General features: G+C 42.1%; 1 protein-coding gene across 1 annotated transcript; it reads left to right on the forward strand.

The window, feature by feature from the left end:
* Positions 1 to 231: 231 nt before the first annotated feature.
* On the forward strand, positions 232 to 3,867 carry LOC133895485 (RNA polymerase sigma factor sigA-like). The gene is made up of 11 exons (XM_062335825.1): positions 232 to 349; positions 505 to 606; positions 684 to 1,356; positions 1,663 to 1,861; positions 2,012 to 2,104; positions 2,238 to 2,366; positions 2,564 to 2,617; positions 2,717 to 2,794; positions 2,900 to 2,962; positions 3,140 to 3,252; positions 3,460 to 3,867. The coding sequence occupies exons 3-11, from the start codon at positions 698 to 700 to the stop codon at positions 3,566 to 3,568; spliced, it is 1,497 nt and encodes a 498-aa protein (XP_062191809.1). The 5' UTR covers positions 232 to 349; positions 505 to 606; positions 684 to 697; the 3' UTR covers positions 3,569 to 3,867.
* The last annotated feature ends 13,860 nt before the right edge of the window (positions 3,868 to 17,727 follow it).

Below are 17,727 nucleotides of genomic sequence, written 5' to 3' on the forward strand. Positions count from 1 at the left end.
GCGACAATAGATTACATTTGCTATATTTTTTTCAAATGGGCGTGTAGTTTTGCAAATATTGAAAAAGAAAATTTAAATAAAATCTGTGTAGTGTGCTGTCCGCGTGACGCGTGGAGGCAGCGATCTTTTTGTTCCCCTCCATGGCACTGGCGTGGCGGGCCAGAGGCGCACGCGATCTCGTGGCGGAGGCGCGACCGCAGGCAGCGAAGAGAAGAGGAAAGCGACGAGGGGCAGCCACAATATCTCCCGCCCACCAATGGCCTCCCGCCCTCACGCTCCCCCCACCCTATCCTCTCCCTCCCCGACTCCGAGCATTCCCCACCTCCATGCATGCCGCAGTAACACCTCCGTGAGTCCCCGAGTACTTGTTGTAAAACACTAGCGGACCAGCACCTCCCTCTCTCCTCTTTTAACTCTCTCTCTCTCTCTCTCTCTCTCTCTCTCTCGGCGTGTGGTGTCCATAACTTCCTCGGTTCCACTTGTCTTCTTGTTTCCCCTGCCTAGGCTCGGCTCAGTTCAGTTCTTGGTTGCTGTCTCCGCCGCCCGCGCGCTGCTGCTCCGTCGTCTCTTCCTCGTTGCCCCCGCCGCCTCGGTCGCGCAGGGCAGGTAACGCCGGCGTTTGTTGATTCGTTCTCTATCTCTTTCGATAATATATGTATATATTGCTTACGACGGCCACGCAGGTGAAGTGGGCACCATGACGGCGACGCCGGCGGTGATCGGGCTGAGCGCCGGCAACCGCCTCCTCACCACCTCCTTCGGTCCCACCGACGACGCCCACCCCGCCGCGCTGCAGTTCGCCCCCGCCGCGCCCAAGCTCACCGTCGTCGCGCAACGCCCCTCCTCCTCGCCCCACATCGGCGGCGGCTCCTCCCACGCCCGCGCGCACGCCATCCGCGCGCTCAGGAACCACTCCGCGCCCGCCCTCGCACCGCCTCCTCCTCCCTCGGCGCCGGCTGACGCGGAGCTGACCCCGGAGTCGGAGTACGAATTCGAGTCGTCCCTCGACGCCATCGTGCTGCTGCAGCGATCGATGCTCGAGAAGCAGTGGAAGCTCCCCTTCGAGGACGACATCTCCTCCACCGAGGAGGAGGAGGGCGACGGCAATGAGAAGAGCCTTAGCAGGGCCACGGTGGTGGTGGCGCGGTCGGGCTTGTCGGCACGGCAGAGGCGGATTAGCGGGCGGCGGCGGGGAGCTGGGCGGAAGAGCGTGAGCATCAGCCCGGAGCTGATGCAGAGCCGGAACCGGATCTACCTCCGGGGCACCGTCAGCAAGGAGCTCCTCACGCACAAGCAGGTCGTCCAACTCTCCAAGAAGATCAAGGATGGCATCTGGCTCCAGCACCAAAGATCAAAGTAATTAAAAAAAACTGCCCTTTACTCGCAACGCCATATCAACACTTGAAAATTGACATGGTATCTTCAAAACCAGAGTGTCTGCATTATCAACATAGTAAAAATGCAATGAGCCAGAAAATTGGAATGTGCATATGCTTGCCGAATCAGTGAAATTACTTGTCATTCTGCATTTTAGTTGACGATATGTTACAGGTTCTGTCTAAATCTAGATAGCTATGCTGGAATAGTGGAATGTACTATTGTAGTTTGCTGAGGAATTTCAGTTCCCTCTTTGGTTGACCTCTGCCTCAATTCTGAATTCAGGCTGAAGGAGAAATTGGGGAATGAGCCGTCATACAAGCAGCTGGCGCAATCGCTACGGATATCACCTCCCGAGCTGCGAACAAGGATGCGCGAGTCGTTTCTCGCGAGGGAAATGCTAACAATGAGCAACATCCGTTTGGTCATATCCATTGCCCAGAAGTATGACAACCTCGGTGTCGAGTTGGCAGACCTTATTCAGGTATTGACAGTTTGACATAAGCTATGTTGATTTGATCATCTGAGTTGTTCCTGCTTATTCTAATTGTCTCTTTGTTGCACTAGGACAGTTGGCGTACTCGAAATAAATATTTGAACATGACATGTCTTGTAACCTCCATTAATTTTGCAGGGTGGTCTGATAGGGCTACTCCGTGGGATCGAAAAGTTTGATGCCTCAAGAGGCTTTAGGATTTCCACTTATGTATACTGGTGGATTCGTCAGGTGAGCAAGTTTTCTCAGTTCATTAGTACTTCGTGTTCATACAGATGGTTAGGAGCAACTAATATTTTTGTGCTATTCCGACCTAATCAGACCATAGCTGAATTGAGACTTCCATTCATTTGCTTCTTACCAGGGCGTTTCAAGAGCATTGGCTGAGAACTCAAAAACATTTAGGCTTCCTACTTATTTGCATGAGAGGCTGATCGCGATTCGTGGTGCAAAGTATGCGTTGGAAGATCAGGGAATTGCTCCAACAATAGAGGTGAGGAGGCTATATAGATGTGATCTTTTTCTACTTTTGTTTTAACAAACTGCAATGTATTTGACCTACGATTTTCTGCGTTATCAACATGATGCTTTTGTTAATTTATCTGAAATTTCCTATGTCTTTTTTACAAAAAATGAAATTTCAAACTTAATTCTCTGATGGTTGTTATTAACTTTTGTGATGGCCCTCAGAACATCGCAGAGTCGCTCAATATATCAGAAAAGAAAGTACATAACGCTACAGAGGTAAAACTTCTTTATCTTACTTGGTGGAACTACTTTTACTTAACGATACTTGACATTTCTGCCATTCTTAAAAATACATTTTCCTGGTTGCAAATGCAGGCTGTGAACAAGGTTCTTTCACTGGATCAACAGGCATTCCCCTCCTTAAATGGCTTACCTGGCGAGACACTCCACAGTGTAAGTTGTTATTAACAAATTTAAAAGTTTAAACACTGTTCTATCTTTTTTCTTGCTATATGTCATAAACTAACTTTGCTCCCCCCCCCCCACCCTCATATTCAGTATATAGAGGATCAAAACGTCGCAAATGATCCATGGCACGGATTTGAGGAGGGGTATCTCAAGGTACGCATACTAATGTTCTTCTGAAGAGAATACCCATTGTTGGTTGCAATTCATGGCCCTACCGTAGTATTCACATAGAAATACATCGTTTTGTTTCTGACGTGCCTAGCAAATTAAAGATGGTCCTTCTAAGACACTTCCAAATCTGATTTAACATAAACATTCTGCTGATGCCAGGAGGAAGTCAACAGTCTTATAAATTCTACTCTCAATGAGCGTGAGAGGGACATTATTCGGTTGTATCATGGCATAGGAAAACAGTGCCATACATGGGAGGATATTAGCAGACAGTAAGTATTTAGTCTTCTTAAGTATTGACTGATGAAGAACAATCAGTTCGCATTGTTATATCTGTAACCAAATCTATTTGCTCATCTAAAAAGGTTCTGAAATGGGCTTACGCAGTCTGCCCGTATCATCAGCACAGCCAAGACAATTTGCAGATAATTTCTTGTCATATGATGTTCTAATCCTGGCATGGAAATTATATTGTCCAGGTTTGGGTTGTCGAGGGAGCGTGTGCGGCAAGTAGGACTCATCGCGATGGAGAAGCTGAAGCATGCCGCGAGGAGGAAACACTTGGATGCATTGCTCGAGGATTATTGAGTTGAGGTGTTTTTCATTTGAGTTGGTTCCACACACTTAGCGGTTGTATATACTCGGAAACATAGGATACATCATCCTTGAAAGGCTTTACTGCCACTCACTCTGCAGATAATCATACCTGTAAATTTGTGACAATAGGCATGAATGATCAAGATATCTATGCCTGCGTAATCATCAAGGCGATCCAGCAAAAAAGAGAGGCCACTTTTTCCTTGGAAGCTTCACAAATTTTCTGTAATATATGTATATGTAATGTATCATTTAGCACCTCAATGAGTAGAGCAACTACATTTATGCCCCGGATCTGTATTCTTCTCAAGTTACACAAAAGCAAATGCTTACAAGATTATAAGGCCTACAACCAAAGGTTTTGCCTTTCATGTGTCTGAAATGTTTTTTAAAGGAAAAGTGTCTGAAATGTGGTAGCAGATACGCGGCATTTGCAAGTATTTTTAGAAGCTTGACATGATAGAGCTCAGGAGAAATTTCTGAACACTTTGGGAAGACTCCTGCAAGGGGATGTCATATGGCCTGTATTTTGAATCAAGGCAATTCTGCAATTATGTGCATCTGTTGCAGCATTTATGCCTGAGATTTTGATCCCGCTCCTAGTTGCATCAAAGAAAATTCTTGCAAGATGATGATGGGGTCAATAGCATGAAGCACGACTGATATGTACCTGCAGTATCTGGTGATCATCCTTTCCTGCTGGAGTGTCAATACAACAAGTAATTCAACAATTGTAAATCAAGACATTGCAGGTAAATAAACAACCTGAAACTGGACTATGCACCTGATTGGAGTTCGATTTCCTCTGGTCTTACGTTTCGATCATTTGTATCAGTCTAAAATCGTGTTCCAGATGGATGGACCATTCAAGGTGAGATATTAGAGGAAACTGAACCAACCCTCACTCTCTTTTCTTCATCATTGATGGTTCAGTTCCCTCTAACCCTCATTTCAAATGGCACATGTATTATATCTTGTCCATAGTCCTGACTAATCTGCTCATATGTGGTAGTGTACCCAGACATCAAGCCCTTGACTGAGTGTGAGATATTGGAGAAAAACAAGCTGAGCAGTGACCATGTCTGACCATGCATCAACCAGTTTGTGTTTCTCCAACTCTCACTTTCAGTGCCTGAAGAACACATGGAAGCCGACCAGCAGAGGGAGCAAGGGGTCAAGGAAGTGAAGCTGTGAAGTTGTTGCTTTCAGGCTGCCGGGGGCAAATTTATAGCCTTTGTTGCTGTTGAAAAGAATATGATCAATCATTCAGAGGCAGGCACGCAAGCAGCAGGACAGAGGCATATGCTTCTGTTACACCTGCCCTTCATGCCAATTGCGTTGCGCCTTGCCGTTATCGTCCTGGACACATGCACATTCTGCTTTCGGTTTCAGAAGACTAGTATTTGGAAAGAAATTTGGAAATCGCGTTTGGGAGACATAGGATGACAAGTATTGGTGGACAACAAAATAGATCAACATGACAAGTATTTGTAAATGGGGAAGTAGTACGAAAAGATCGTTAGAACTTTTTTCTTGAACGAGATAAGTATATTTTAGTAAAAGGATAGAAAAAGACCGAAGTACAAGACACAAACACATATATACTTATACATATATACATATATATATATATATATATAGCGAGTCTATTCTGTGGCTAGATGTACTATAGTTTACCACTGCTCACACCTTAGTTACAACTAAAAAACTATTAGTTACAATCCGCTAGGCAGACCAGTTATAACCGTGCGTCCAGAAGTACATAATTGTAACATGAGAAGCTAATGAGTTACAACCAGTTACAATTAATATATATAATTACAATCATATTTCTTAGGTTGTACCTCATTAAATAAAGAATTCGTAAGGAGTTACGTTCATCCATAACGCAATTGCAACTCAATTTTTTTATTTATATCTAGTTGTAATTCCCTAGCTCGCAGATTGTAACTCTACTATTTTTGGATTGTAACTAGCGGTGGCACAACAATAACTAGAGTTGAGCCTAGACACATAATATATATACAATATACATATACAAATATATATATGTGTGTATATATGTATGTACATACGGTAGTGCTATTCTACATCTAGCCCACCCCACCCTAACCCAACTCGCCCAACCCACCCTCACCCCCTAGCCCAACTTGCCCGCACGCCCCTAGCTGCATGCCTGCCCAACCCAACTCACCCCCACCAGTCCAACTCACCCCGCTGGGTCCTGTTGGTTGAGGTTGAGGACACCTTGCTTGGGCCACGTCAACTTGGGCCGCGTGCTAGGTTGACACGCCCAGGCCACACAGCGCCAGCCCCATGTGATCGTGCCTCTGAGCCGACTAGCAATCCGCGTAGTACAATACGCACACATGCACAAAACCGAAAACCACTAAATACTGACACTACCATGACACTGCTGAATACTAACACTGTCATGGCATTACTTAACAACCTACTAATTAATAACTACTGAACAAAAATTGCTGACACTACTAAGTAACTACTAATGCTCCTAGAAACTACTGACCACTGGGGGCATTAATCAACTACTAGCTGTTGGGGAATGCATAGGCTACACTAGCCTAAAATAAAAAATTATACTCCATTCACTCAGAAAACCATGCTAGTAGGAGATCATATATCGTTATTACTAGGCACACATCGCAGCGGAAGAAGAGTTGGAGTAGACCGATACAACGTCGTGCACGTAACGCTCCTCGATCAACTCCACGACCAGCTCCGCACAGGTGGTCGTGCTCCTCGACTAGTTCCTCGACCAGCTCTGAGTAGGTGTGTCGAGTTCTCGATCAGTTCTGAGTGGTTACGTCGTGTTCCTCGACCAATCAAGCAACAACATCGTGATCATCACGCCGAGGAGATCAGCCCCGCAATAGCAGCAGTACCTCTATGGTATCCACACGTACTGGACAGGATCGCCGTGCATCAGTGTGCTATCACCATGCGCGTGGCTAGAGTTTTGGAAGATCGTATAGAGGGTTGCGGCTACGGTTTCGGAGTGGCTCACCTCTGCATGCCTCTCCTTATATAGAGCTCGCTAATAGGCTCTCACGTTGGAAGCCATTTAGGACTCTAACTCCTCGTAGATCACAATCCAATCAAATCCATACACGAATCCAATCCATATGTCTTGATTCATCCCATTAAGTATATGACCCATTATGTTTATGCACAAATGGCTACGACTCAGAAACCCTTTCCGAACCGAAATCAATAGCGATACCTAGCGGACATGTCAACTTTCGAGTATACACAAATATCATATCGGCCAAACCTTGATATACACATGTACCGATCCCTTTGCCTCATGATACCAGTCAAGCTCAAGGTGAGATACATGCCACCCTTTGTGATAGCTTGACCATTCACTCAATCGAGTCGTGGATTATCAAAATCATGATGAACTCTTTAATCACATTGGTATGGCCATACCCTTTCTTATCAAATGATACTGAGGGGCCCAGAGACATCTCCTCTCCCGTTATCAAGTAGAGGCAAATTCTATCTTGATCGTTCATATCCTACGACATGTTTAATGATAAATCTAAAAACTACATTTACGACTACCTAGTTACAGAGTAGTGTTTAACAGCCCCAAAATATATCACTACACATTCTAGGAATCAATAGCAATCTTAGGTCTAAGGATCCTGCAGGTATACTATTTGAGATAACAACTGATGACCCATCATAAATAATAATTCCAGCAGTATCTCAAGGTGGGTCTATCCAACATCATGTTTTTTTTAACATAAATGTCCATATTATTGATTCAGTATCTCTATACCTGTGATCCGTGAAATATGATCATTAATCAATATATGTACTGGTCTTATAAATCATCACAATGATATGCGCCTAGAGATCAATTTAGAACACCATCATGATATAAATAAAGAGTTTCATAAACAAGTTGCATACTTACTAATCAATGTAAATGATAGTCATTGTTGAAATAAAATATTATTCGTAAGTGCATAAACATAGACTTGATACAATCATCTCTATGACTGTCTCTAGGGCATATCACCTTCACTGGCAACTGCTGAAACAAACTAACGAACAAAAACTATTAACACTACTGATAATTATTGACAACTACTAACACAACTACTTAACAATTTTACTATGATTTAGAACTACTGATACTATTGAACAAAACTACTAACACTACGGTATGAACTAGCTACTGATAACTACTGAACAAAAACTATTGATACTACTGAACAAACTATTGATATTACCGGTAACTATTGACACTAATGACATAAACTACTGAATATTTTTACTATAACATAAAACTACTAAACAACTACTAACACTACTGAACAAACTACTGACAACTACTGACAACTACTAACACTACTGACATAAACTACTAATAATTATACTATGACTTAAAACTACTAAATTCTAAACTACTAATAACTACTGCAAACATGCTGAGTAACTCAATAGTACATCTCAACAACAACTAAACTCCTCAACTACTATGAGCTACTGAGTAACTATTGCATTTGAGGGAAGAGTTTTTATATACAAGCAAGTCCTTAACGAAGTGTTAATATGTTTCAAGGGTGTAGTGTAAGATGCTCAATTAAATCAATTAGAGGGTATAAAAATAATGCAGCTAGCTATTTTAGTTTTTAGATGATACCTCGCAAAAGAGAGAAGCTATTAGATGATGAAAATGATCAATCACTTAGGGGCTGTTTGGCAGAGCTTTCAGAGCAGCTTCCTGGCTGGAATCAAGGGGAGCCCTGCCAAATAGCAGCTTTCAGCTTTTAGCTCCCTGAGTGAAAGCCATGGGAGTGATTCTCTGAAATAAACTAGAAGTTGGGGAGCTGAAAAAAACAGCTTCCCCTGATTCACTTCCCGTACAGAATCACTTCCTTCATATATTTTATTTTAAAGAATCACTAGAGAATCACTTTCAGTCACATAATCACTTGTTACAGAGAATCACTCCCCGCAAAAAATTTAAATCAGTAAGAGCTCTAATAACAAACAGACCCTTACTACTTACCTAGCATATTTCGCACTTCCTGACACCACCAGTAAAAGCAATCGATAGAATACTCTTCGCCACTGGCATGTGGGGATCGACCAACCCAATATTCTTACCGACATGCACCCGCCATGTTCCAATGGCCTCCTCCCAGTCGCGCCTAAGCTCGGCCTGCTGACATCTGACTGATGCCCCTCTCCCATGTGAGCCTCAGCCCACGCGTTCCATTGGTCAGCCCCGTCACATGTGTGTGGGCAACACAGGCATGTGGTTGGGCTGGGCCAGGTTAGGTGTAGAATACTACTCTATACTTGTGGTGTAGTATATCACTTATATATATACACACTAATACCACATGATTGAAGCCCTAACAAGTGATGACTGGATAACATATTACACATGCGACGTGATAGCCAAAAGGAGCAAAAGCACGTACTACTAGTAATTAGCGAATACATGGCCACACTATTTAATGTGTTACGCCTTAAATAAGTATCTAACATGCCAACCAATCCAACCTCGTCAAATCAGTCCGGAATCGGAAGATTCATATTCCTTGATTGGAAAACACCCATTCAAAGGCTGAAAAATCTTAGGACCGAAAAATCCCCATCTACTGGCCGGAAAAACCCATTAAGAAACCAAAAACTGATGACTGAAAAATCCTCATCCAGTGACAAAAAAACTCATTAAGAAATAAGGAAAACTTCTTATGTCCATAAAAAGAGTTCAGTCCATAAAAAGTGATTTTACAGTTACGACCCAACCTCATCGAATCAGCCCTGACTAGAAAATTCCTATTCCTTCACTGGAAAATGGACGACCAGAAAATCCATATTCAATGATCGAAAAACAACAATTCTAAACTAAAAAAAAAAATCCTCATTCCTTGTTCAGAAAATGTCTATTCAATGAGCGGAAAATCACTATTCCTTGACCGAAAAATATATGTAGGTGTGACCGGAAAACATGGTTTGTCGTGACTATAAAATGTGTCTTCAGATTAATTGTGTCTTCGTGAGTTGTTATGGGGCACGTTCGTGATTTTCTCCCGCATTCTATAACCACATCGAACCACACCCACGAATTTAAAAAAATAATACAAAGAAGGAAACAAAAAATATGCACTTGTGAATTCATTTGACAGCAGCACCATATATAGAGTACAGAGGAATAATAGCATGCGAGATTTTCTTTCTAAATAAGAAAACTAATCATGTAATCAAAGCAACAATCTCCAACTAATTAAGGAAATAATATCCAGCTTGACGTAGTCCAGCCGCTTGTATCGATGATGGACCTCAGTGCCCAACAAGCACCACATGGATTGTGGGGGTGGTACCATTGTGGTGGTGCCCACTAAGGTCTAGGAGCACGGACACGGCCAAGCATCGCACACATATGTTAAGCCATCGCCACCGAGTATGTCGATTGGGTCAACGGTGGAGACTGGAGAGGCATAAGCAATGAACGGAGGTGCTAATGGAGATTCCAGGTGTACAACCGTGCTTGCACCGATGGACAGCGTATCGGCTTGTAGGTGAATGTCGGGGTGCGAGAAAAGCGAGACAAAGAGATTCACAAACCTATCAAATTGCCCCCACCGGCACTAGCTACAAATCCAAAATTGGAGATCTATAATGGTTTATGAGGGATTAGAGGGGACCGAAGGATTTAATGGCTAGCTAGATCTGAGTCTAATGTTTTTTCCGGTTGCAGGAGTGAACTTGCGGACTTTTTTGGTTGCAGGAGTGAACTTATGTCTTTTTCCGGTTGTGGGAGTTTTTTTCTAGTTGCAGGAGTGGATGGCATGTTCAATACTTATTTAACGCGATGAAAGTTAAATAGCATGTTATATATATATAACTCCCGGGAGTATGTACTCCTACATACATATCTCATAACATATGGAGTATCTCATATGATATATAATATGTATATGAAGCATGCGAGTATATAAGATCATCGAAGTGGTGTGCATACTCTTTTAGGTGGTTTGCACATATTTTTTTTCAGTATATTATATTTCATGTACAAATATAAATGTATTATCAAAATCTATTAAAATTGATGGACTTCTTTTCAATTTTTTTATGTAGTTCACATTGGAGTATCTTAGAATGAGTATATAAGTATACTCATAGTGATAATGGAGTATATTCGGTTCATTTATGTTGTATATCATAGTAGAGAGTATGTATTCTTGGTGTGTGTGTGTATATATATGCACCAAAAAATTGACTAGTGCTTGGAATGATTGGTGTGCCAACGAAAATTTGGCAACACAAGCCAACTGCTTTGGCGTTTTTTGGGAGTAGAGGTGAAAATGATCGGAAACCATCCCTAAATGCCTTAAACCACTTTCATATTTTTACTCGGAATCGAAATCGAAAACGATAATGTTGAAAATAAATACAAAATTGGAGCCATCAGAAACATCATAAGCGGAGATGTAGGATCACAAACATGCGGATATCGGTCGATACCCGATAATTTAAATCGAAAATACCGAACCAAGTAACCATGACTTCAAACGTTCGGTTTGGCACAAACATACATAAGGTTATATATATTAATACAACCGCATATGCATGTATGACGACCTATACAATATAGGGCGAATCCACACAGGACAAATAACATACAAAACTTTAAGAAGTCAACCAACAGACAAAGTCCTGAGTCTTACACTCTAATTCAAACGATAAGCCTATGACCATGCATTATGTCCTCATCTCTCCATTACTCTCGATTTCTCAAGAAACCATCTGTATTGATGTGGCTGCCCCCTGCGGACTACGCTGCCATGGCTCCTCTTCGTGGTGCTCGCTAGGCCAGCCGCAGCAGCAGGTCGACAGCATGGTGCTCGCTTCTACCTTCTAGCTCCTCCTCCTACATCTTCTGCTCCAGGTCTGGAGCCGCATTTGTCGAGCCCTGCCGTTGCCATCGCTGGAAGCGCTAGAGATTGAGGTATTTTCGAGTCTATTGTGCAAATACGGAAATTCGGTCGGAAGTTTTCAGACCAAAAGCGGTACTCTGGTAGGAAAATAGACATATTGATTTGACTCCCTGTTACGAAATTTCAAATGTAAGAGGGTATTTAGCAGAGTTCCAGATCCAAGATCCCCGCTGGATCTAAGTGAAGTCTTGCTAAACGGGTAGCTTCATATTGTTTTTAAGCATCATGCTTTGTGGAACAGGTCTGCTCGCAGTACATTTTTGTGGAGCAGGTAAAAGAATACTCCACAAAAGGCCGTTGCTAATTTTCTTGTGAAGTTAAGAGAAAATTACCCACCATTGTCAGTAGTACCCCTTCGGTTGTTTGCCTCTCTCCCGATCGATTCGTCTCCCTCACCCCTCCCCCTCTCGAGTCTTGGGTGATCCAGCTCTGGCGACCCGGCGCCCTAGCCCACCACCGCCCTAGCTCGCCCTCTAGATCGCCCGCCCTCTAGCTACTCCAGATCCCCCATCCTCCAGATCCCTTGCAAGGTTTGTTTCCTCCTAGTGTTTCAAACTTGCATCTTTCTAATCGCTTAATGCATAGCAGCTCTTTTGCCAAGTTGATGTTTGTGATATGTTTATATATTTTTTTCAAGTATGCGTTATTCTTTGAACATCCTAGCAAATGCCTTCCGCTGCTTTTGTCAGTACCAACTTGCATGAGTAATCCAATGTCAGTGCTCGAAAGATTATCGGACTGGCCTTCTTTGTGTGTTAGAGAAACATGGAAAAGGAGATGCATAGATGCATCAGTATTATAGGTGTAGGCGTTGCATTCTGAGTTGTTTAAGGGGTCATGAAGCATACTGAACACTATGCACTCTTACTCGATTTTTACTTCCATCCTTTACATGATCAAATCCACTCTAGGAATCAAGTGGATCAAAGTTAGCTTAGAGGCAATGTTGTTTAACCTGTAAAATATAAAGGAATAAATTATGAGCTGTTTAAGGGGTCCTTGTTTGGTACATACATCAACAGCACATTTGCAACAATGTAGCTAGAACAAGGCTTATACCACTTAATACAAAAAAGAATTTACATAGCTATTAGATATTATAGAAGCTATCAGACTCAAGAATAAATTATCTCATTTGTCCTCTTATATGTCATCATCTACATCTGCCATGAATATTAACTAACAAGAGAGTAAGTAAATCACTTGAACTCGTCAAATAAATTAAGGACTACACTTCTCTAGAAAGCAACTGCATGTGACACTCAACCAGAGGTAAACATAGCTTCAATATCTCTGAATGTGTATATTTGTGATGTTCATATATACAGCACAAGATCTAGCACATCATATGCCATGATGACCACAAAGAAAGCATCCTAACTTATGAATCTGACTGGCTCACTACTAAAACACAGACAGCAGGAGCCTTACTGAAGAACCAGCAGGTAGCAATAAAACAGAGACAAAGAACTGAAGCAGAAGCCTAGCTGGATCGCCATTTAGCTTAGGTTTGCTTCGTTTTCCTGAACCTGTAATGTTAGTAGCCTAGCTTAGGTTTGCTTCATTTTCCTGAAGCTGCAATTTCGTTTGTGATCTTGTAATTATCTCCGTCAGTGTGTGTTTGTACTAAATCCTTATTGACCCGGTTTTCTTCTTGGTCAATATTATTTCGTAATGATATATGCTATTTTTCAATTATATTTCGCTATAAGATGGTACCTACTCCATTGTAATTTTCAAAACTTATTTATTTGGGACAATTATTGTTAGTTTGGAGTGAGAAAAGGAGAAGGAATGTTCAGCAAGGAAACCAAACAGCTAGAAGAAATCCGTTCCTTTCCTTCCGTTTCCTTTTTCTTTCACGGCCCTCTTGTTTTGTGGCTTCCCCTGATTTTCAGTTATTTTAATTTGGACCATAGCAAAATAGAGACTTCTAAAGTTTTCTAAACATCTACATAAAATAACTTGCAATTTGCACTGTTAGTTCGATAAAAATCTTGTTAGTTCGATAAAAATCTTTAGTCATACCGTACACAAATGTAGAACATATTTTATTTTGCATATATCACAAAGAGACAAGTAAAAATCAACAATTTATTAAGAGTTCATTTGGAATAATGCACTTTTATGTTTTATGGAATATGAAATGAGCTCTTATCCATATACTACAAGGCTAATCAAAACATAAAACCTTTAGCATTTCATCAATTTTGGTTTTACATGATTATTGTGCCTTCGTGCCATTTAACAAAGATTCATCCAAAAATATTAATTGAAAACACGCTCACAAGTAAAATAGTGCACAAGTGAAAACATGAAGGGTATCTTGGACAATTCACCATAAACATCCTCATTTATGAATCTGAAGCCATCTGAAGCTAACCTCCTAGTCAAATACCCACACTGATAACTCCAGCTCCACTAGTGGATCTGCTCCATTGTGGATATGTGGAGGAGCTCTAGAGCTGGAACTCTGCCAAACAGCTCCTAAATATCTTCTACACTGTTTCTCTTATATATGTTCCCTTTGAACCGATGGTTTTCTTACCATTACATCTAACTAATATCCACATAGATATATTTTGACAAATTTTTTTGACATTTGGACCCTACAGTCATTCATACAACTTTGACTAACTTTGGCATGGTGGTAATTGAAATACATTTTGCCAAAAGATTGGCAACTAGTAGGGGTGAAAACAGGATGGATTTTTTCACCCACCCGATCACTTAAACCGTTTTAGATGCTAATCGGATCTCAGATATTGGATATCCAAAAGAAATCATGGATATCAGATTGATTCTCGGATAGTTGTATCGGATATCGGATTCAAATGTAGGGACCTAGGTATCTGTCAGATATTGGATATCCGAGAATAAAATCGGATATATCCGATAACTATTCGAGTATATTTTCCAGAGCTTGTAACTTTTTCACACTGAGTTGGATGGAGACGGTCTTTATATGAAAATTGCAGCTCTCGACGAGATCTACAAGTTTGCAGTTGATACCTTTTCATTTGAAGTTGCTAATATGTTCAAATAATTAGTAGATGCTTTATCCAACATATTGGTCACTCGTAACTTTTCCGATTTCTCTAACATAACTCCTTCATGAGAGTATATTGCTGATTTACTTGTTAGACCTCTAATATTGTTGTTTTTTACTTAATATCTTAATAAATATTTATGACCGACATTGTCTGTATCTGACTCGTCACATATTCGATCCGTATTCGTGATCGAGACTATCCGCATATATATCTGAATCCGACATTATCCATGTCTGGCTCCGATTCTAATGAAAAAAATGTGAGATAAGATACATGATCAATGATAAATGCCCATATCTGATCCGATTACACCCCTAACAACTAGTATTGTTACAATCCAAACATGGCACACACTACTATAGAAATGGTCATCCCTGCCTCTTTTTTACTGCCAGTTCAGTAATAACCGACAGTGATAATATATCACTGCCGATTCGTAAGCTCAAAGCGCACATAAAAATCCAAGCCAACAAGAACCGATAGTAATAGTAGTTATTACTGCCAGTTCTTATTACGAACCGACAGTGATATTCCAATTATCACTGTCGGTTCGTAAAAAGATGTGCATAAAAGACGTGCCTTTAATAACCGACAATGATAATGTTTATCTCTATCTGTTCCTATTCCAAACTAACGGTAATAATGTTTATCATTGTTGGTTCATATTCCAAACCGACAGAGCAATACTTGACGAAGATGAACCGATGGTGTTAATTATTATCACTGTCGATTCGTATTCCAAACTGGTAATGGCAATTCTTCTATAAATAGAGCCTGTCTCCCTCAACCACACCCATTTCACTTCGCTTCCAATCTCAAGAAGCCTCTCCCTAGGGGTAGTAGCGATCGAAGTGGAGCGATGGTCACTGTCTTTATTGCGGCCACCTCTACCCCTTGTGCTTGCCTTCCACGTGTCCTCCGAGCTAGTCGCCGCATCCCAAGCTGTAGCCACTTCACAACCATCTGGGCCACCTCATGACCGTCGTCTGCCAAGCCGATCATGCTCCTAATCTCAAGAAGCTACTCCCAAGGGGTAGTGACGGTCGAAGTAGAGCAGTGATCACTGTCTCCATTGTGGCTACCTCTACCTCTTGGGCCTGGCCTCTCCCAAGCCAACTTGTGGACACTCTCATTTCCCCTCGAGCCCTCATCGTTTCAGAGCCCAACATCAATGTCGCTGTCTCCTCATCTAAACGAGCTCATCTCTCTGTCACCTCATCTCCTCTCCCTGTCTCCTTTCCTCCTCTCCCCATCTCCTAAGTGAATATTGTGTGAACATTAAAGATTATGGCAATAAGTAGATCTAAACTAATGGCAAAAAACATAAATGTGCTGAAAATGATTGTGTCTTTACCATTTGTTTAGGCTTAGTATTGTCACTGAGAATGTAGATTTATATATTACTATTTGTTCAAGCTACATTGTACTAATAGAAACATCTAAATGAGTGACGAAAAGTATATTTTCTTCAAGATGATTGTATTTTCATCATTCATTTAGATGTATTATTGTCACTCGGATACCGCCATATAAAATACTCTACCTTAAACATTTCGGCATCGGGTCTTACTCTCTGATCCCCATGTTGATGAGTCTCTAATAGTGTCACTGTCAATTCAAGACTAGAACTGACAGTGATCGTTGTATTATCTATGTCGATTCAAAGCTTGAATTGGTAGTGATAATCCATAATTATCACTGTTGCTAATTTATCGTCGGTTAAAAACCAACAGTGGTGTCAATTTTGAGCTGATCGTGATGACTTTTTTTATAGCAGTGACATCCAAACAAGCCCTTGGTTGCGAAGGCTGGAAGCATGGGTACACGTGTGCATTCATCGCCGGTACGTGCTGATTTCTTTGGAGTTTTATACATGTGCAAATATCTATTTGGGTTGGTTGAATCCGTCAGTGCTTCTACCATGATCCATGGGTATGTTGTATGTCTCTCTACAAAGGTCAACAACCGCACGAACTTTGTTAGGCATGCAAAAGGGATATATTAGGCATGCAAAAGGGTTGTTAGGCCTGACAAGCACCCTAATTTGCGGTGGTATATATTAGGCCGGATGAGCGACAATGACCATAAAACCTGGAGGAACAATAGCTGCACTTTTCAGATACAGCCATGTATCTATGGATGATCTCACTATGTGTAGAGTATTTCTTAATTTGTGCATTATGTACACAGATATGGGAGCAAAACTCTTCTCTACATTGTTCTAATTTCACTAACATATGTTTGTGATCTGTGACGGACCTACGGCCCTGTTCTAGGAGCTGTAGCACGAGTCCATCCCAAAACCATTAGGATTAGTACCCCTGAGCCCAGCCCAACAATCCTTCAAGCCGGCACTCCTTTCTCTTGGTCTCGATCATTTCTTGCCTCCTTCACCGCCTTGTTCTCATGCGTTGGCGCCCCTAAGGGCTTGTCACCGTGACAGCTACGGGCACGAGGTCACCGTCATCTTGCTCCTCGCGATCGAGGCCGCCATGCTCCTCAACACCACTCGCGCCTTCTACGACGGCCACCTCGGCGCTGGCGGTGGCCACGTCATCAACCACCGGGAGCAGCCCATGACACTTAACTAGGAGTCATCCATGAAAATGGTATTAGACGGCTGACCTAGCACCTCCTGTTTTATTACTGTATGTGTCACTGGCTGTAAAAAGATATACCTAACTATTTTAGCATCTATATGTGTGTGGGCGTTAATATGATATATATGCGTGTGCGAATATGTCTGATGTGCGTGCGACTTGTATTGTTAAAAAACTAATTTCGCGTGTGGCAAGAAAGAGAAACCGTCGTGGCTAATGGAGAGGACGCCCGGAAATGGTCGGTGCAGCCATTCCCGGTCGACGGCGTGTACTTGGACGTATACACGTACGCGTACGTATCGTATACACACAAACACTCACGCGAGAATGGAGTTGGTCGAGGCGCAGCCAACCCGAAGGAAGTGGATTTGGACGGGAAGACGAGGAAGTGATGAGGACGGGACGAGTGGGTCGCTGTCCATGCCTGGCTGTCGGTAAGCGAGCTGTGAGGCCGCAAGTGGCGCCGCGGTGCACTCCAGCTGCCGCCCCTATTATTATCATCCCCTCCCGTG

Source organism: Phragmites australis, chromosome 16, assembly GCF_958298935.1.
Source record: "Phragmites australis chromosome 16, lpPhrAust1.1, whole genome shotgun sequence".
Lineage (NCBI taxonomy): Eukaryota > Viridiplantae > Streptophyta > Magnoliopsida > Poales > Poaceae > Phragmites > Phragmites australis.

Bases quoted from the DNA above. Each gene is read 5' to 3' on its own strand.
- LOC133895485 (XM_062335825.1), top strand. From the start codon at position 698: ATGACGGCGACGCCGGCGGTGATCGGGCTGAGCGCCGGCAACCGCCTC. The intron at 1,862-2,011 runs GTATTGACAGTT...TTAATTTTGCAG, and splicing joins AGTTGGCAGACCTTATTCAG to GGTGGTCTGATAGGGCTACT. The intron at 2,795-2,899 runs GTAAGTTGTTAT...CCTCATATTCAG, and splicing joins CTGGCGAGACACTCCACAGT to TATATAGAGGATCAAAACGT.